Source organism: Dromaius novaehollandiae, chromosome W, assembly GCF_036370855.1.
Source record: "Dromaius novaehollandiae isolate bDroNov1 chromosome W, bDroNov1.hap1, whole genome shotgun sequence".
NCBI lineage: Eukaryota > Metazoa > Chordata > Aves > Casuariiformes > Dromaiidae > Dromaius > Dromaius novaehollandiae.
This window is the reverse complement of record NC_088130.1, coordinates 9,288,684-9,310,811: the sequence shown is the minus strand read 5'-3', so window position 1 is coordinate 9,310,811 and position 22,128 is coordinate 9,288,684. Positions and strand designations below refer to the sequence as shown.

At 34.9% G+C, this 22,128-nt stretch overlaps 1 protein-coding gene across 2 annotated transcripts in view; it reads right to left on the bottom strand.

Annotated features, from left to right (window-relative positions):
* LOC135323452 (ras and EF-hand domain-containing protein-like) overlaps positions 1–22,128 on the bottom strand; it is a 39,343-nt gene that overhangs the window by 6,386 nt on the left and 10,829 nt on the right. Inside the window, exons 2-16 of one of the 2 annotated variants that reach the window (XM_064499876.1) lie at positions 19,240–19,386; positions 18,368–18,458; positions 15,339–15,434; positions 14,255–14,332; positions 13,752–13,867; positions 12,937–13,005; positions 11,487–11,571; positions 10,161–10,252; positions 7,089–7,323; positions 5,742–5,879; positions 5,491–5,638; positions 4,421–4,502; positions 3,046–3,160; positions 1,979–2,098; positions 898–974 (exon numbers count right to left, since the gene is read on the bottom strand). In XM_064499876.1, the coding sequence (XP_064355946.1) occupies positions 898–974; positions 1,979–2,098; positions 3,046–3,160; positions 4,421–4,502; positions 5,491–5,638; positions 5,742–5,879; positions 7,089–7,323; positions 10,161–10,252; positions 11,487–11,571; positions 12,937–13,005; positions 13,752–13,867; positions 14,255–14,332; positions 15,339–15,434; positions 18,368–18,458; positions 19,240–19,386 (1,689 nt within the window). Of the gene's footprint in view, positions 1–897; positions 975–1,020; positions 1,497–1,978; positions 2,099–3,045; positions 3,161–4,420; positions 4,503–5,490; positions 5,639–5,741; positions 5,880–7,088; positions 7,324–10,160; positions 10,253–11,486; positions 11,572–12,936; positions 13,006–13,751; positions 13,868–14,254; positions 14,333–15,338; positions 15,435–18,367; positions 18,459–19,239; positions 19,387–22,128 lie in introns of those variants that run through there. The other variant, XM_064499877.1, reaches the window with a different exon arrangement.

Genomic DNA, 22,128 nt, shown 5'->3' with positions numbered 1-22,128 from the left:
GTACTTTTCAAAGTCCTGACTGAAGAAACAATAATCCTGCCCAGAAAACCAGTACTTTTTATTCAAGCCATTTTAACTAAAAGTATTTTACCATGAAATAACCAAATACCAACTAAGTGTCAAAAAGTATATTTCATCAAGCTGCTGCAAAAATTAAATGAATATGGTATGTAATTTTGGCCTTAGACTCCATGTTTCAAATTTAAAATTCAGAAACTGAGAATTTATTACATACTGCAAACTCCTCAAAATAAAATGATAATAGAGAAGGGTTTAGAAGTGTAGTAAAAGCATCAAGTTCGGCTCATACTTTATCATGGAAATACCAGGTTGCTGGATGGATACAATCAGAATTTCTATCTTTTAAATAATTTAGACAAAGTGACAACAAAGAAAATACCTGGGATTAGAACCATCTGTAATAAAACTATGTATAATGATCTGGTAGACAAATCAAAATGTGTATGAATGCATATGAAAGAATCTAATTATATGTAAAACTGTATGTAAAATGTATTAAAAATTATTTTTGCATATACACACATATATATGTAAGAATTAAGAAAGTAAATCCATGTATCTCATTAAAAAGTCATTCACCAAACAGGTTTTAAAGGTGTGAGTTCCATAACTAAGCTCCAATCTTAATATTAAGACAGTAGAGTAACATCTGCAAGCCAAAATGTGTTATCTGATTAAACTGAGGAAAAAATCCTGTTTTGCATTGATATATAATGACTTAAAGCATCCTTTTTAAATTTCATTTGCTGAATTAGATGTTGGTACAATTTTAAATACATATGTGTGTGTGTCTTTGTGTGTATATACATATATAATGTGCATTTTATAAAACACACGCAGACACGTTTATTTGAAAATAGAAACATGGCTACTTACCGAGCAAGATGAAGAACTGCTTCGACAATATTAGAACCGTCTTTAGCACTTGTTTCACAGAACAGCGCATTGTAATTCTGTGAGTAGAAAATAAAATGTTAAGACAGCATAGCTTAAATGTTTTTTTTTCTAGGTATTTTAACTTACAACTGGTTCCCTAAGTAATTCCAAAGAATTATTACACACCCATTTAAATGAATAGGATTCATTCTGGTCCTCTTCATTCTCTAATACAGTCATTTTAATAGTGGAAAAAATATAATTAATTTTAATTTTATGGTTTTTATATTCAGTATATTTTAATTAACAAACTGAGTTAAAAACAAATTATAGTCTCAATGTCCAGCCTAAATCCTCTTGCTCACAAGACTGCAAAATGGGAAAAGAGCTGCTGGGAGAGTTTACTGAAGCCATGCTGTTAGCTACTCTTTACTCATAGCAACTGGTATTCTAGCTTAACCAGGAATATTATTCTGTAAGTAACAGACATGGTACCTGCCCTAGTGAAGTCATTCGACTGTGCAAGCACTCATCGACTCAAGACTCTATGGTCCACTTGTCCTGCAAAATACAGGACACAGGCATTCTTCCCTTACCACCTAATAAAAATATGGAAAAAATTGTCCATACTTTTATTTATAGCAGAGAGTTACTTCCCCCCCGCCCCTTTTTCCTGCAGACCTGGCAGGAATAAAAGACAGTGTCTTGAAGATGAAAGTATTTCACTCAAACTGGACAGGCACAAGTCAGGTAGAGAGCCTCATCCCCTCGTACTTGCTTTGGCAATTTTTCTCTGGAAGCATAAAAGCTCGGTCTCCCAGTCCACGCACTTTTTGGACCATAAAGACTGTGAAGAACATGTCAGCCAATAATGAAGGTCAGGTCAGTGGACCCTGGGATGAGATTTCAGCCAGAACACGCCATCAGCAGAGTAACTTTCTTGAAAAGTATCCAGTAATACTGATGACTAGATTTGAAATTAATGACCAGAAAATGACTTGTGTTTACTAGCACTTCACATAGTTTTCAGTTTAAAGTTCCTTAGAGCATTTTATACTGAAAAAGTAGAGATAGACCTTACCATGGCCAGCTTTTCTCCGTAGTTTATAGGCACACATTTTTGTCCTTGTTCTGTAACTGCTTGGCGGAGATCTGCTTTGTTTCCCACCATCATAATTGGAATATTCTCATGAGTTGCATCCTGTAAAACATATTTTATTTCTTTATTGCAAGAACACTCAGAATACATAAAGATCACTAACATCGTCATGTAACTCGAGCAAGTAATCATACTGATTTCCTTCCCACAAAAAGAAGTTTTGCACACTATCAAAAAAAAAATTTTTTTTTAAATCATGCTGAGAGCTTTTCATGAGAAAGTCCATAATTTAAGCACCAGCTTAAACATGAGTTTGCAAAGATGTGCATGTATTCCCATAAGCCCTGTTAGCCAACAAGGAATTTCATGTGTCCAATTAATCTAATGGAAACAGTCACTATATCTAAATGCTGTATGAGTAAATTACTACAGGAAAAGAGATTAATTCTGCTACCATGATTAAAAAAAAAAGTTTTCAGAAGGGGAAATTAAGTTCTCGCTAATCACTTTCCCTCCTATTAAATGCATCTGGTACAGGAAGAAAACCTTTTTCTTTAAATGTATTCAGACAAACAAACAAGATGTAATAACAGAAAGAATACTGAAAATTTCACTTGGACTATAGCTAATTTATAGAATTTAACATACTGGTTTGACATGCAGAGCATACAAGGAATACTGAAGACATCTACGGAGGGATATCTGAAATGATCTAGCACTCGTGTTCATTTCAAAAGGAAGTGGTTGGAAACAGTGTGATTACATGATACTCTTTTATACAAGACATCACAATGCACTAATTTTACCACTGACTGAATATGTCAGGATACCGTTTAATACCCTGAGGAATTCCATTTAACTTGTACTTCTAGCAGACTTTGCAGTTATTCAAGCTTTATAAATCAAGCCAGTCTCTCTAAAAAAGACTCTGGAATTCTGAACCAAATAATGAGCTTCTCAATGGAAATACTCACTTCCTCACTTTAAATAATAAGGTAACGAAACAGTGAAATACAGATTGCAAGTTGTATATAATTTAAATTTCTTACCTCAATCATATCCACCCATTCTCGTACATTAAGAAAACTTCTTTCACATGTTACATCATATAACAGTAAGACACCATCTGCTCTTCTAAAGTATGATTTAGCAATACTTCGAAATCTTTTAGGAAAAAAGAAGACTTGTGTAAGGCTACATTTACAAAAAAGAACTCTAATTTCATGTCATTAACAACACAGCATTACTTGATTACACTACTAAATAGATTTGTCCCATCCACATGGTGTGTTTTCTCACAGCTGAATTCTTAGAAGCTTTTGAAAATTACTTAAACAGATCTACAAATGCTCCAAAAAAATCCATAGGATTCTATCCTAATCACCAATCAAAACTTTTTTTATATTAAAATAATCTATAGTTTATCTAGTACAGATACCTGCTTTGCACTGGGCTTTGATTACATGGCAAGGCTTTTAGGCTCACACAAATTCAGAAACTGAATGGGTTACTCTGCTACATTTGAAGAAAATACAAAGTCAATAAACTTAGTCCAGGAATTAATTTATCAAGCTATAGAGAGTTGTCTTTTCCATCAACATAACAATGAAGTATGGCAACTAGGCATTTATGTTATATAAGAAATATTCTTCACAAAGGAGAGTAATTGGGTCTCTACCTACTTCACATAATCCACTTAGACAAAAGTAAACACACATGGCCCAATACAGATCATAGCCTGTGGACAGATTAAACTGCCTTCCCAGGTGTCAGAGTAACTTCTTAATAAGCACCAATGGCACTACTTCTGTAAAGAAGTAATGGTTCTTTGCAGGTAAGGATGCCATAGGATTTTGTGGAAATCCAACACAATAATTTGAGCATCCTTGACATACGTTCAGCAATCTGTACAATTCTGCTGTATATCTCTCCAGAGTCTTTGGGGGAAGAGAGAAGATATTTCATTCACTGAATACAATGCAAATCAGGATCAGGAATTTCAAGGGAAGTGGTCACGAAAATCTCTCAGACTGAGCCTGTTCAGAAATACAGGCCTATAAGGACAAAGAAAGCAATGGAAGAAACAATGTACTCCTACTCCATCCTTTTATAGTAATGTAAGAGAGGGAGACATATGGAGGTAATTAATTAATGCTGAGTTGAATCTCAACTAGTACTCTCTGCATAGATAAAAGGTAATCTCACGCATCACCATAGTGAACAGATAAACGCTCCACCTGTCTCAGTCACAGCAGAGCAAAATCACATCCGTCTACAGAGGCATGTGGCCAATATCGACATATTTACAATAGGGCCATGTAATATTTATTGCCTTTTTTTTTTTTTTGCACCTAGATGAAAAAAGGCAAATGTCATTTAGAAACAAAACAACTGAAATTACATAAGTTGCAGAGAATCACTAACCTCTCTTGCCCAGCTGTGTCCCACAGTTGTAGCACTGTAGGTTCTCCATCAACAACTAGTCTTTTCATTTGAAAATCCACACCTGAAAAGAATGTGTATAGTCTAATCAATATTAACTTTACAAACATCAATAACATTAACAGATCCACAGAAAATGAAAAGTAATGTTCCATATAAAAGAGCATAATCGTTACTTCAAATGACATCTCTTTTAATAAATTGTGAGATTTCAATAGTTCCTATAAGCCTGAAATGAAGTAATCCCCTGAATATGGGAATGAATATTCCATTTGACTTTAGAAAAACATTTAAAGAAATATTTTGCCCACATATTTTCCCAGGAGCATTGATACAAATTTGGCGTTATGACAAGGAAACAAGAAGATCCCTCTCTGCTTTATTTTACCAAATAGTTTTATGGAAGAAGAGAAAATGTTTCATGAAAAAAAAAAAAAAAAAAGAAAAATCAATTGGAACAAAAATCCTGACTCAAAGCAAATGAAACAAATACATATAGCTATGATTTCACTAGAAGACGAAAATTCAGTCTTTGGAATCAATAAGACAAGTTTGTTAGCTGATGGTTATGGTAATATACACAACAAGCCAGTCAGAAATTCCTCCAGCAGCTTTTGAACTAAAGCTTCAATAACATTTTGAAGAAATAGAGATCACGAATAGAATGAAAGACATCAAATGATAGTATGAAAGACTAAAGAAGTAGGAAAGAGCTGAGAAGACAGGATGGCAATGGAAAATGCAGAAAAGACTTTGTAAACAGGTTCTAAAATCATCACACTAAAACTCCCTTTATTGGTGCTTTGTATTGTTCAAGAACAGGTTTCGTGCTTTATACAGAGAAACTAAATTGAAGTAGTACCCTATTCTCCACTCTAAATAGCAGTTACACACTTGTAGGCTTTAGCAGACATTTAGATCTTACAGGCTAAGAAACTGCATGTGTATAGTTAGGAAATCCTTGGGGATCACAGAGCTTGTTCTTTTCACCCATCACTGTTGCAGAATAGTATAAATTCATTTTAGTATTTTAAGAAGAAAAACAATCATACCCAGGGTTGCACTGGTATTGCCTTGAAATTCATTCTTACAAAGTCTCATAAGGAAACTGGATTTTCCCACTGCTGCATCTCCAGCAAGAACTATCTTGTAAGCCTTCGCTGAACTCGGGTATTTCAGAGTACATTCTCTTTCATCTGACTGAAAGTAAAAAGAATCTATCTGATTCACTTCATTTAAGAAATCTTACAATATAGTTCTGGATAATAATTTTTTATTTATTTTTTTTTTAATAACTGGTTACCTGAGGTGGAATAGCAGATATATATTTCCTTGTGGAAGCAATTGAGCTGCTTCGACTTACTGGTCGTGAAGGCTTCCAGTCTAATACCGTACTGCTGTTGTCAGGACTGTATGCTTCTTCATCCCTAATCTCTGGAACCTGAAAGTACAAACCAGTGCGGTAGCTCCAGTGAGAAAAGTATGCTTTTTTTGGAAAGGCAGAGCTAAGACTGAATGAAACTTCTGTTCTTAACAGTTTGGATTAAGTATAGATAAAGGATCAGAGCCGTGCAATTTTTATTCATGAAAGCAAAGTATCTATGCAGCTTTCTTAAGTCCTATAACCTCCAGCCCTGATAACTAACACTAACTGCAACTACTAGAGCAGGTACAAAAAGACAACTGTATTACATGATGTTTTTCAGTATTTGTCTATGTCTGTCTTTTTCCTACTTGAGAACACTAGCAAATTCCAAAGATACTTTGTCAGAATTTTTCTGATCTGGACACCAGTGGAACCACATTTGCTATTTACTATGGCCTATTTTCTGTCTTTAAACGTGTTTGCTATTTGGGGGACACACTTTAAGTACCGTTTCCAGGTAGGGGAAAGGAATTTCCATATGGAAAATTTCAGCTTCAAAAATAATTACAGTAAACAAATACTAGAAAAAAATATTTCAAAACTTACTTTAAAAATTTTCTGTAAGACATAACTCTCCAGAGTACTACTACTTAAGCTAAACTAAACAGAACACAGCAGATAGCTTTAATCAGCACTATTCCTGGCATTTTCAACAGCAAACAAACTGATTAGACACAGTGAAAGATCTGCTCTCAAAAAACCTGTCTTCTACCATTAATGCTGCTACTCTTGCTACGTGGTCCTCAGTAAAGATCTCCATTTCTCCGTCAATAAAATGGAGACAATAACCCTTTCTGAAGTGCTCTGACACTTACTGTGTAAACTGATGTATGCACTAACAGTATTATTCTTATATACGTGATCTTTCCATTCACTGCCACAGCACAGTAAGAACATTTGAAATGAAAGCTATTTTAGTTCTATAGTATTCGCTTTTTAATTAGAAAATGGACTTCTGTCTCCAGGCTGTTTAACAACCTTTAAAAATACAAAACGTACTTTGAAAAGCAAATTACCGATTAAAGTCTAACCAAACTATCCAAACAGGTTGTGGGGTTTTTTTTTTTAAAGAGTAAAATTTTACAGAAAAGTTGTCAGTAATCTAATTTAAATGCACATAACCCAAATACTTAGGGCAAAGATCCATTTCATTTTAAAAACAGGAAGCTAATTTTGTCTCCAACCAAAGGCTGTTCTTAGAAATGCAGCAAGTCTAGCACTTACATCAGTATCGGAAGCATCACCACCAAAGCTTTCTTGCATACACTGTGACCTTTGAAAAATCCTTTGATGCCTGTATTCCACTTCTGAATCGTATTCATTTGAGTCTCTCAGGGTAGACAAACCACTGTCAAAACAGCTCTCAGGTAAGCTGTCAACCTCACAGTTTATCCTTTGCATAGGGTCACAAAGGGCTAAAGAATCATAATCTTCATCCACACAAGAAGAATGAGATGATCTAGTAAGAAATATGTTTTAAAAAAAAGAAAACCACCAACGATATTTTATTTTACAATTCTTTTTACCAATAAAATCTGAGCCATTCTGGAATGGTCAATAGATAGAAATGCTAGCTACGTATTTTAAGGCATATGTCACTGCCCTGTTTTGCCTTCCCACTTAAAGAGTCTTTTTAATCATATCTGTTCATGTTCAGATTCATTTATGTAATCTGATGATGACTTCCCAAGACTAAGAACACTTATTTATTCATACTTAAAATAATTGTTTTAAAGAGAGTCAGAAAACAAAGCACTATGAAGATATCAAAGGCAGAAAATGATAGTTCAGTGCTGATGGTTTTGCTAGTGTCACATATGGGAAATGACCTTGATGTGCTGTATCTAATTTATATGAACGCATCCAGCCCTTTGCTCACAGATTCACGCAGGCCAATAAGTAACAACTATGAATACAGACGAGGAGGCAATGGAGTTCAGAATCTCAGCAACAGTGGAGGCAGAAGCTGCAGAGACATGTTTTGTTACAGTTTGGCTGGCTATGTAAAACTTAAGGCACTAAACGAAAGTCCCTTCTTTCCACTCTCCCTTCCTTCAAAGTAACATCTTTTTTTTGTTCTGGATGTCATAATACATAAGGATACTAAAATGGATGCAGCAATGGCAGCGTGGCTTACAGAAGAAAAGAGTTTACTTTTATTTGTGCAAAAGGAGCTGCAGAAAAGAAAGATGAATAGAGGGAATCTTAAAAGAATCAATCTCTTAAAAAAGTGTATTATGGCTACAATCATTATCCGGTTCCTGCAGCAAGGTGTGGACATGCACAAATTAAAGTGAGGTAAAAAATGTCTCAAAGTCATGGCAGAGAGGAGAGAACCAGTTTGGCTCCATCCTATGGGAATGAACATGAAGCACTGAACTGCTCCAACAACCAAGGCCAGTGTGATTCCTTGTAAAGCTGCTTTGCTGCTGGAGCCAGGCGCTCCCAACACAATGGCACACTACAGAAGAGCACACTGCGGGCATTCTCGGGATTATGAAGCTGTTACCAAGGCCAGTATAATTCCCCTCTGCAAGTGGGCTAACCAGAGATGTTAGAGGCAACATTTTTTTACTGCAACAACATTCAGAATTGTCTTATTTCCATGCTCCCAGCATAATCAATGTTCATGTGAAGGAGCATGATCTTTGCTTTGGAATATCACAGTGTCCATGCTGTTTGTATCCAATATCAATCGTGTACCCACGAGCCTATAGCAAATCACTGAAATATGAAAGAAGGGGGCATGCTATAATAAAGTTAAGCGGGTCAGGCATTCCCTGAAATAAAGTTCTTTATTAGTCAATTTTCAACATCACTGAAGCATGGATTCAACGGTGGGAATTTCATATGTGCTTAAAGCAACTTAGACTGTCTAAGATATATTATGCAACTGAAAAAGTATACTTAGGAATGTAAATTGCTTAAAACGTTCAAATGCAAATCAGTATTTCTGAACACTGATCTGATGTTAGGAGACAAAAGTGCTGAAAATGAACAAGATATTTTGGGAAATTCATATCTCACTCTCTCCTTTGATACTACTAAATCATGCCTGTTGAGGGTAAGTTTTATCCCAGCACATAAATTTTCTTCTAAAGAAGCTTGTGTTTCTCACTTTCATTCAAATGCAAAGGATTGCACCAAACGGCAGATATTAATAAATATTCTCAGAGAAGGATATCACTAAACCTCCTAAATAGGTTTTACTCATTCCTTCCCTAACCTCAGAAAATTACTCAATCCAATGTGCAGCCTTGTAATGGATACATCTTTCAAAATTTGCAGAGGGTCCAACATAAGGGAATTGGTTTTATCTGCATTCAGCAGAAGGACTCAGTTTATGGCAAGCAAAATTTTATACCCAGCAAACATGTCTCTCACATGGAGATAGCAGAATCAGTAACAGTATTGAATTAATTTGGATATTATTAGTATGAAGCCAACTTAATCCCTACAAAAGATATTCAACCCACTGGCAAAATATAAAACACAGGCTACATAAGAACTCTATTAAAGATCTCTGTAGAGTTTGAACACCAAAAGAATAAGACAAAACAGTATCAGTTGGGTAAGAACACACATTTTTAATGACAGTTCCAGCTATTAAAAAAAAAAAAAAAAGTTCTACAGCATTTGAGGCAGAATCCAACACTCAGTGAGATCAATGAGAGCCTTGCAATGAATTGAGGAAGTTCTGATCAATGACTTGCATCCAGTAAGTATAAAACCAAAGTAGCTCTGGTCATTTATATTTGCATTTAGATAACTTTCTGTTCTCTGTGACTCTTACTCTGTTAATACCCAAGTGCACTTACTACTCTTGCACATCAGTGGGAGATGACGATGCTTATTTGAAGAATTAGGCCCAAATACCTTTGTGACAATTATTACACAGGAAACCAGATATACAGGCTAAAGCTATCAATAAAAAATGCTTTATTTTCTAAGTACTGAGGAAACTACTTAATAGAGGTCCTCAGTAGCTTTTTGGCTCCTTGGAGACAGGGAGGGAGACTGAGAAACAAATTAGAATCAAAATAGGCTAAGATCAAACACGAAGCTGTTCAAATTCTGTGCAAGTTCATTAGTTAGCACTGAAAAGAGTTTTCCTGTCCTTTCTGAAGTCATCAAAAAGATTTCTGTTGATTTCATTATACTTTGGATCGAATGCTATAGGTCACACATTCTTTCTGAATCAGACAGAATTATTCTGTTATTTGACAGTATTTGGTCTTCCAAAATATTTGCAACGTTCCATCCTTTTTAAACTTAGTAAAAGCAAAACTGGCTTACCTGTCATACCGTGGGTTTAGAGGAGACTGTCCACCACTACATTTGGGACTGTTTCTAGAAATAGTATTTCCTGGTGAGGTATTTGCTAGCCGCTGCAACAGACACATAACAAATACATGATAGGTTTGATACAAACAGTTTAAGCATCCAGGTTTGTCATGATAAAAGTGTAAATCCTCAAAATTACTACTGTGTACTTTCATGTATATTCAACTGCTTACTTTTAATTAAACCTCTTCCTTTAAATGCTACTGGACGTCAACACATTACATTACATGCAGCATGTTATAGATATCATTTAGGCTCCCTCGTTGCTTTAACACTGGATCTGCTGGCCACACTCAATCACAAAAGACAATGGAATTTCCTAAGAGGGTGATGTCCATGACTATACCTCTAACACTTTGAAATAACAAACTTTGAAAAGTAATATTTAGAGAACAGGCCAGAGGATTTTCCTTGTGTTCTTTAAAAGACAGCCAGTACATGCTGGAAACAGGCAATAACTGCTGTTTTCCTCCTTTCTGGCCAATATGGTCTGTGGGCCCACTGTTCTGGCTCTATCCTTCTGAAACAATTGGCTGGTTTTGTGGTGACATAAGCCTTGCCTGACCACTGGTTTTAGAGTTAAAAATTTTTCCCAGCATGACAAAATGGCAAACTAAGATAGGCATTTTCATTGCCTTCAATCCTTCCATGCTCTGGTTTGGAGGATGGTAGGTTACAACTGTTAAAATAGATCCCGGTACAGCAGAGATGGCCTCAAATGGTCTGACTTGAGTTCTGTACTACCAGAGGTCCCTGCTATCCCTTTGTCCAGTAGCTTGCCTTGATAAAAGTTTAGATTAGATTGAGGCTTTGCTAAGAGGAAAGCAGTTTTCTAAGAAAGTGCATTTTCAGTTGTAGAACACTTCGATATAAACACATTCACTTCAGTACAAAGGAAGCTGCTGATTTATTCACCTCATCAGATACATTTGGCCACAGCATATAAAAATTTACTACTTTCTAAAGCACCTCAGAAAGCAGTTGTGCTCTAACATAAGCTGTTATTTTACAAAATCCAAGCAAACTAACAAAAACCCAACTACTTAAGTGTAAACCCAGAACGAGTTCACTGAAATGAACGGAGTTTTCTGAGTACGCACTGAAGTACAAATTTGCACTCAATGTATTCTTTCTAAAACCTACTTGTAAAAGATAATATAATTGTATTATGTGTTATAATTAATAATTAATAGATATAAATTATATATTAATATATAAATCAATGGTTAGAACAATATACAATTATATATAATATTAAAACATAATATAATTACATACCAACGACCTGTTGTACTTGCTCAAACTGTTTTCCAGTGCACTTCTTAAGCCATCATTGCTGTCATGTAGCTTTCTATTAGCTGACCTAACAGAGAAACATAGTTTAATTTGCAAGAGTATAGCAAAGAAAACTTTAATAAGATATATAACTTATAACAAAGAAAATTTGAAAAAATACATATCAAAAAAACTATTTTTTTTTGATAAGCACTAAGGAGTAATTTGGGCCAGAACTGTGTTATTGTATACTCAAATGACTGTAGATAAGAAAAGCACTGTGAATTTTAAAATTCAGTGGTGGCCTAGGAAATGCTGTTTCACTTTACACTTACATGACCTGACATGCTCTGTGGTCAGCTGAGGAAAAAAGGACAACACTGTAGGAACAGTTGTAACAAACCACTATGGGGCAGTAAACTGGAACAGCCATTTTTGAGATAAAATGTGACTACACTTTAAGTGTTGCTGAGATAACTCTAAGGAGAGATGTTCAGCTACTTGACAGAAAGGATATGATTAAGATAAAGAAACTAACTAAAGATATGAAACTATTCACTGTGATACTCCTTGAAAACAAAAAAATCTGTTTGGGCGTGCCTTGTACAGCACTGTACACACTTAGTACTTTCCAGATAACGGTAAGACAGGGAGTTACCGGAGAAATGAAGTCAATAAAAAAGGAGCCAAGTAATAATATTGAGAACAGAATGGATAGACTCAGATTTCATTCAGCTTATAAAGAAATTAAAGTCAATGAGGCTAATGAAAAAAAGAAAAAAAAACAAAGTGTTATTGGCTCAGTAATCACATACTACCAAATACTGAATTCAAGAAAGTGCCAGTTTTGGTTAATCCTTTTGGGTCACTTAAGTCAGTGGAGAGCTCTCCTTAAAAACCAATGGCATAATATGATCCTCTATGTCTCTGTTTAACAAGCAGAGAGGAAAAAAATGGAAAAAGTATTTTAGAAGGCATAAGGAGAGACATCACAGATTGGCTGCCAAAAACTTTCGTGCATAAGACACATAAACACCCGGTGCGCAGTTACTTTAGGCTAAAAACAGGAAATTGAGAGGGCAATTAATGCCACTCCAAATGAATCCAGACTTCTAAAACTGAAGTTCTGAAGAGACGAGATGTGATCTGCCTTTTTTTGTTTTAAAAAGGAAGAGATTAAATGAAAACACCAGAGAAGAATACAAAACTCAGATAGCATAGCAATAACTGTTGTCACATGAGCATCCAGTTCAACAATACAGGAACACAAACCTAAGATGAAATGATATAGATTTGTAGAGTACTTTCTATGAGAATTGAGGCCATTTCAATATTTGACTTGATATTTTTTCCCAAATTCCATTCAAGTCTTTTACATAACTAGAAAACTGTTTACCCCTAAATATTGTTGAACAAAATCTGTTATTAAAAGTCTGAATTACTGTGAACTTACTGAAGTATTTCAATTTGTCTTTCCAGATTATCTCTGTCTTCAGTATACTCTCGGATCATTTCTAGATCTCTGTAAAAAAATAAGTAAGTTATTCTTTACAGAGGTCCTCTCACCTTTTTTTTTTTTTTATATAGTACTGCCTTGGCAGAGGACAAAACTCAACAGTCAACATTTTTGAAAGGTGGTAAATATACAGTGGGGAAAAAAATATAACGTTTTAAGATATTTCTGAATACATATTTTTCTCTTTTTACATTTTGGATTGCTGAAATATGTTAAAAGTAATTTTATGCAAAAGAAAACAATTTGATTACTTCATTGATCTCAGCCATTGTATGTCAACAAAAGCTGTGAATGAAGATAATAGTATCGTGAAACTGTCATACAGGCACCATTAAATGAATACAAGTATATGGAAGCAGCTCTCATTTGCTTTCAGGAAAATATGGTTGAGACTGATGTGGGAGGCTTTAAAACTTTATTTTCCCTGACATTCATAGAGTTATTCATCTGAGTGCAAGTCACAGAGGAAAAAAGTGCCTGGTGCTATAACTTTTAATCCTAACTGAAGTCCCAGTAAAATCAATGGGCTTCCTTGCATGATTATGAGAGTTTGTATCATGTCAGGTACTTGCTCTTTCAGAGCCCTGATAACCTAAGTGAACAGTGGTTATGGTATACTTTGCACACTGTCAAATGCATACTTGTCAATTACGGCAAATTAAGAAAATAGTTACCAACTGCATACATAATAACTACAATAGATAACAGATTTCTTCCCCTATTGAAAATATTATCATGTAAAAATACCTTACCTCTCAGTGTTCAAACTCTGATCTGCATACTCGCTTTTCAAACTATCCAATTCACTCTGCAGAAAAGCTATATTTGTCTGTGCTTCTAAAAGATCTTTCTTAAGTTTCTGATTTTCCTTAAAAAAAAAAGTAGATATTAGTTAGATGCTAGCTGTCAGTCACTTCTGTAAAATGTTGACATATTGTAATGCTAAAATAAAAACCATCAGAATTATGCTAGTCAATAATCTAGCCTCTAAGAACATTACTGAATTTTGATTTTTCAATTTCTGCTATATAAAAATGAGACTATACCATTTCGAGCCATTTCTAAATATTATACCTGCAATGTGTATCCATTTAAATAGAAGGTTTTTTTCCCCCTCAAGATGAAGATCCCCATATACCTACCAGCAACTTAGAAAGTATATTTCTTAGCTTAATCACTAAAACACCCAGGACAAAATGTGAAAGAACAATCTAAATTAATATAAATTAATTTGTTAATGATAATCATCTCTTACCAGCAACATATCATGTATCCTTTTTTTCAGTTCAACCACATCTTCCTTGTGATTTATATTTTTGGATTGCTCCTCCAGCTAAAAGAATAAACACATGAAAAATTAATGTATGTTCTTGACTGTTTCAATTCAAAGAACGTAAAAAGTAATGGATGTCATATTAAATTACCCCAAATGTGTTCAGTTATGAAAGTTTTTAAAATCTATAGTTTTCCCAATTGCATGAGTAAGCAGCATCCCTTCCAAAAAAATTCTAGTTTCATAATTTAAAGTGAATACTTAAAAATGTTTAATATGCACTCTGTACTCTGTAGATTTGCCAGAAGTATTTATTCTGCGTTATTAGTGACACAAAAGCTAGATACTAAGATAGAAACAGGTGTGCCCCCACTAACTTAATAAAAAAAAACAAACAAAAAAAAACGCTACCTCATCAATGTCAGTTCTCCGTAGTATTTGTAACACAAGCTTTCATTGTTTCTCATGAGAATATCCATTTCTATCAATGCTGTAATTTCATAAGAACCTCTGTGGTTGCTATAACGTTGCTAACACTTATAGCAAAAGCTGATCACAAAATTAAAACTAGATTACAAAATAACCCAAACCAATATTCATAGCTGAGATGCTGGTTTGTCTTACAGAGTTAGGTATCAACTGAAAAATTCACATTGGATTTAAGTTTAGACTAGTAATAACTAGTTCTACTTTTGATTTCAATTTAAGATTACAGTTTAAACCCACCTCTACCATTAACATTTGCAATATTGAGAGAACTGGACTTGTTTGCCAAAAGGCACCACATTATTATAATATAGTACATCACTATATTTGGCCTTGCCAATTTCACCTAATTCTATGAATTACAAATACTTAGAGGCAATATATTAGGCTATTTCTAATGTATCAAATAGCAGACAAGATAATTGCAATATTAACACAACCTAAAACTTCTTCTTCAAGTTGCCCATTACTAATACACATTAAATTAAAAAGCTATAGTTGTGATTATCCATCTTCCAGAAGGCACTTCATGAGGTCAGCATTTCTTACAATATTTGAGCCATGACTTCAAGCCACTTACCTTCTTAAGTTTTTTTATTGTCACCTGAAGATCTCCAACTTCGGTATCATACTGGTGCTTCAGTTCATTTAGTGCTTCTTCAGCTTTTCGTTTCTCCTGTAATATGTTATCTTATTAAGAGTCAAGACAGGTTTCAAATGTTTCTTAAAAAAATGCAGTCATCAATTTGAAAAGCCAAACATTTTCCTCTTAGACTGATTTGTGTAATTTTGTCTTTCCATTAAGTCAATGGCCACCTTTCTTAGGATCCACAGATATTGATTCTGTTATTGCCATTCACTTATAAAATATTCACAGAAATGAAATATTAAACAGTTGGAAGCAAAGATATGGGTCAATTTGGTGTTCATTATTTCATGTCATATTCTCCTGTGCTTAACATTCCCAATGTCTTAAATAAAACTGAAAGAAGTATTGTTCGAATTTTCTGTATGTGTATTTATATATGAAAATATACACACACACACAAATCAGTGTTACATGTATTCTAGGAAATTAATCCTCTTTTTCAAAGCAGCCTTCTATGGCTCGAAATACAACGTTCTAATAATAGTTTTGTTGTACCACCATCAGTTATTTATTTATTCCTGTTTATCTTTTAAAATTGATCCCTTGTAAGTGTTTGAATATTACAGGCCCATGCTTTGTAAAAGGTATGTGGGTGACAGCATCTTTAATAATGCAGTTTCATGTAGACTTGGACTGAATATTAAACCTAGTAAGTGACTGTTTCATTTTAATCAAAACCAAGAGATTTTGAAAGGAAGCTACCCCAAAAACAGTTTTGAACTGACAATGAAAAGAATGGTATGTTCCCAGGGCTATGCATGAGCATGTGTTTAACTCGCTCCAGTCACTCCCTGGTATTTAAGTACAGTTTCACTACACAGGAACCCAGTATTCAGCACGGATACATGGTGTCAATGAGACCAGATGGGTTTTCAGGCGGAAACAGAGACAGACAGGGACTTTGCTCACAATTCAGTTCTTTCCTATGTTATGCCGACTTCCGTGTGTTAAAATGGTAATCAACCAAAGTAATTAGTTTAGGCTGGATTCTCTTGCTGTTGGCACCTACGTAGATTGCTAATGTATGAGTTGTTGGTAACTGTTTGCTTCTCTTAAAGAAAAAAATATATAGAGATACGCTCAAACTGCAGATACTATCACACAGAAGAAGGTGCTGCAGTTGCATGAATGAGATCATTCTGACAAACAATAGTGTTGAGTACAGGCATTAAGATTAGTGGCTTAGTACAATCCCACAAAGTAAATATCTTACATTTACTCTCAGGGCGTTTTAGTAGGTGGAGTAAGTGGAGCTATGAGCTAAATGGAACATTCAGGAGTAAAAAACATAAAGAGCGCTGTGAGAAACAAGTTACAGCCCATCTTTGATATTTATATCGAGGCATGAAAGGTGAAATACCAACCCACACAAGTCAATGACAATTTGAGGACTTTAGCTGATGACTTTTTTAGGCTGCTCCCAGCCTCTTTTTTTCTTTTTTTTTTCTTTTTTTCTTCTTTTTAGCACTTCAAGCCAAAGAACAGATCTTTCACTAGTATTGCAAAGTACAAGGAATTTTGCAGAATCACGAGGCGTTCTTTTTAGAACATGTAAAAACACATCTGTGCATTATCCATTCGTATTCAGTGTTTTCACATATTGCTGGTACATAATTGCGGATGTTCTTAAATGAAGACACATTTCCCAGTCATCTTTTCACAGTATTGAACAAGATTCTTCAATTTTGTTTCAGTGATTTACCATCTTGTACAGAAAGGACGTTTTCCAAAACAAATGTATTTGTTTCCTGAATATAAATGCGTACTATTTCTCTAAACAGGAAGTATATTTGCACTGAGAGTTGCAATATTAGTTAAATACGTTATGATACACTGTTTTTCCTGGAGTGATATTTTAACATTTTTATGCCATTACGTTTTCTTTCCAGGAAAACAACTGAATCATGTTATGGTAGGAGTGTTTCCTTCTGTACAGAAAAGATGAAGTTTGAAACAAATCTATCAGAATACCATTTACCCCACTGATCAGTTACCGTAAGCTGTTTAAAATCAGCAAGTTTGCTGTTTGCGCTTTGCTGTTGCTTATTCTGCAAATGCTTTGGTGAAAGAACCCATACCAAAAATGTTCAGTATGCTCTGTGTCCTACCAGAGCAATAATAATGGTCACAGTATGTTTTAATTGCTGAATTTATTATGTCCATGTTAGAAGATTTTACAGGAATTTTTATTCTTTGCATATTATAAAGTTAGGTTTCTCATATGTGAATTTAGTAACAGTTTAACTTGAAGTAGACAACAAAGATAGGGTGGTTTTATTGTACTGCTTTCTACTTAGAATAACATAACCACCTGGGGTTCGACTATATCTTTCAATAAGTAAGGGGAAGAGGATTCTTTGCCATAAAGTCTACAAGTGGGCTAAAACAATGGCTAAAACTTCAGCACACTGAAATAACAGAGAATTTCCCATCAACTTCAAGAGGTTCAGGCTTTCACATATTTTCATCAAAAATATCCTCCCTCTTGTCTACAACTATCTAAAATGTAATTACAGGATCTGAACGTACCAATAGGGGAAAGAAAGACCACTGCTGCAGGCAGATTCACAAATTAAGAACAAATGATCTGAGCTTTAATTTCTACACAAATTCATCTACTACTAGTACTAGAAATAGATTCCATTCTTTCCTGGTGAAAGGTCATTTTTCCAATCTGCTTCCAATACTGGACTCAGAAACAAATTCCTCTACCTCACCACTTTCTCACAGAACAGAAAGGAGAATTTTCCTTTGTTTATTTCATCGGAGCACCCGTTCCTCTTTGGAAGAGCATTAAGTGACTATACTTCCTATCTCATGGACAGCTTCTTTTCTTCCAGGCCCTGCCTTCAGTGGCTTGAATCAGTCCATCGGAATCAAAGAATCACTTGGTCATCAGTTCTTCCTAAGACCACTGAGAGTTTGGTAACTGTGAAATTCTGTAAATACAAAATACTCACTTCCTTTTTAACTTTATGCTCTGCAGCCTGTATGCGTTGTTCCATCTCTTCCTCCAGCTCACTGAGCTGAACTGCCGCTTTATCCTGAGCTCTAAAATTTAAAAGTAAATACAGGCTTATGAATTACCCTCTGGCTTCTCAGCAAATTTGTGTAAAACACAGCTGCCTACATAAGCTCAAACAAATTAGACAGACAGACATAGAAACAGCTGAACACTGCCCAGACTTTGGAAGAAGTGTGTTTGGGAGCCAAAATCACAAGTTAATTTGAAAATACAGGCAAATTAGATTTTAAATAACAGTAGACAACAGATTATCAGTATGAAATAAATCACATCTGCATTTCGAAAATTAAATTACAGAGATGTAAGGCCCCTTCTGCTTTCCTATGAAGAGATTTCAAAAGGATAACTATAGTATCTTTCATCACCACACAAAGAACTCTACCCCTCTGAGCTAATCCGTTCGGTTTTGGTAGCGATGATGCAAGATCACAAGGACCAAGTAATTACAATAGGTAAATACATCTCCTAAAGCTGGAGAAGCAAAAACATGCTTTGTTAAATGAAAGTATAATAGGAATGCATGCTAAAACTCAATGTTACAGCCAAGGAAGGGAAATCAAAATATTTTATATATTAAACACAAGAATGTAGCCTCAAAAATTTGGTCCAGGACTTATCCAATATATAATCATTTGCAAGCTGCTATATGTGCTTATGCACATGTATGCTTATAAACTATACTCTCTAAGCTCAGTTTATGAAAATAGTTTGGCACATTTTGGCATTAACTCACAGTAATTTATCTAATCGAGTGTGATGGAGGAAAAAGTAACTGCGTAACTGAACTAGAAACATCACTTACTATACCTTTTCACAGCAACGGCTAAGGTTTCCATCTCTGTGCTTTGAAGTTTGATCTCTCGGATGAAGTTCTTAATGACATGTTCGTAAGGCTGGATTAATCTTGGTTCCACTATGTGTATGTTCTGATACAGAACACTGACTTGCTCTTGTCTGAAAAAGACAGATACCATTTTAATACAGTTCCTTGGAACAGTGCTATATACAAGGCATGAAAAATTCATTCCAAATGAGGATGTTCCTCTTTACTGCAGATTTTTAAATTTAACAAGTTAATAAAGACTTCGAGCATTCAGCATAATGTTTGCAATTTTCTAAATTATTTTTACTTTCTTTTTCTTTACTATAGTATAGTTACCATTGCAAAAAAAACCTTTAAGCTTTAAGTCCATTCTTCTTATTTCTGTTGGTGACGTACTGAAGTGTGCCACTGCAGTAACCCATAATATAAATCAAGATTGTTGGTGCCTGTAATGTTAATCGTGATCTGTGAAGATTACATGTAGTAAGAGGCTGCATGTAAAGCAAAAACGAGTAGGAATGCCAACCACCTAAGTCGTAATGGACATTGGGAGTAGGGAGAGGTTGAGCGTATTTCCTTCAAGGGGGAAAAAAAAGGAGGAGGAGGTGGCAGCCTTACACTGTGGTCTGCTAGCTAGATTGGAGCTATCTTGAAAACTGAATACAGGGAACAATATTCTCACAGCAAAATGGGACAAAGTGCAGCTTGGCAAACTCATCTGGGAATCAGCAGCGGCAGAGATTGCTACCCACACAAAGCTTGATGCTCTCTCAACTGTAGGACTTTTAGTATTTACATCTCTTTTGTTTCAGTGGGTGCAGGATAAGCTGCAGGGGAAAAGATAATACAGCTTTCTGGTTTAAAGAAAACTATTCTGCTTCTGACGACTGCGCTCTTAACGCCAGCCCCGTTTTGAACCAAAAAAAAAAAAAAATCATGTTTATAAGAGATTATGTCTGTATCCAATTATCATTCGAAGGATAACAGACATATCTCGTGAAGAAACAAGACAAAAAAAAGTCTCTGTAGATCCTTCAGTTATTAAAAACCTTCCTGAAAGACATACTGCTTCTTTAAAGCTGCCCCAATGCTGGAAAACAATATTCTGATTCCCCTTTGATCTGGACTTGTTTCTATAGATTACATACCATTTTGATTGTCAAAGCCAACAGTTTTGACAAGATACAAAAACAGAAAATAGCATAAGCACCAACACATTATTACACAGAATACTACATAAGGAACTCTAATTTCTGGTGATACCATTAATAATGTCACCTAACAGTTTGTGTTCATGCTGGCTAGTTTTGCTTATCTTGATTGTTATAAGCCCTTTGATCGGAAAAATTTCTATGACAACAGAATTTAGCAGTCCCAATGGATATTGAAGCTGATTACCCTATAGATTATATACTAGAACACAGAACAGGTGTTCAAGAACTTACAAATCAAACAAAACACACACACACACACAGAAAAAGTAGGCCTAGAAAGGCAGAAGCAGGCCCGTGATGAGGTAATACAGCATACCAGTGGCAGAAAAGCAAACGCAACTTATGTTGTGCAAGTTCTAGTCCAGCACCCTATCTAACAGATCACGAATACATGTCCTTCTTTTATTGCTATGGGAAAACTTAAACTGTGATTCAATAAAAAGTTTCCAAGACTCTCCTCATTAAACAGTTGACAATCTTCAATCTTCTATGAAGGCAGCATTACTTAATACATTCATTATGCCTGTGATATAAACTATCAGTGTATATCCTCTGCATTTTTTTTCCTGTCTGAAGCATTTCCACAGTTTCAACTATCAACGTACCAATGCTATGTTCCTTGAATATTATTTCCCATTCAAGTATAACTTATTTTATTACAGCAGTACTGTGATTGTTACTATAGCTCAGATTCCCATTTTAAAAAACTGAAATATTTCCACAAGACCATAAAATATGTTTCCAGATGAAATGCTGGCATTCATTAAATATACAGAAACATAACAACACAAAGAAACACAGATTTACTGATGCCAGTGGCATTTCTGTGTAGCTACAGTATCCTCTTGCAAAAGGTTTCCTTTATAAAGGCTAATGTTTTAGCTATATTAAGTATTTCTAGAAGTTAAGTCAAATTTAATGTTTGTTAAGGTTAGCTAAAGTTAAGTCAAACTCTTTGAATATCTTCCAATGTACAGAGTTTCATTTTCTTAACATATTTTAAACAGAGTAATATCAAGGTTCACAGATAGTCACAATAATACGTAGGTTTATCTGACCATCAGATGGTACAAACTATGTATGAATAATGCATCATTAAAGAACTCCCTAAATGTAGGCTTATTCAATTAATAATTCACATTTAAAAACAGACAAGGATATTTTCCTCAGCACAACATTGAGTTAAAATAGCACTGACATTATCAGCACCATCAGCAATACCAAAACTCGGAAAAGCCCCAGAATAAAAGTCAAGTTTTAGATTTAAAATCTGCCCCTTTCACTTTGTTCTATTACAACATTAAGCCACATGCAAGATTTTGCACTGAAGGATTACTGCACGAGGGAGACTGGAATGGTCCTGACATCAGTCTGTATCACAGAATCAATCTGAGATTTAGGTATATCAGATCTCAATTAAATTGCAAACGTACAAGAGATCTGTAATATTTAAATGCTTTGATTTCCAACTACAAGCAACTGGGCAAAAAATAAGCTAAGTATCTCATGGTGTTACCATTTACAGGATTCCTACCACATCTCCAGTGATGCTGACTGGGCTTGAAGCTAGAGCCTGACTGTACTTCCACTATTACAAGATGTGGTCTTTCTCTCTTTGGAATTCTATTTGGTTTTCATAGTTGGGACGGGGAGCTGGTA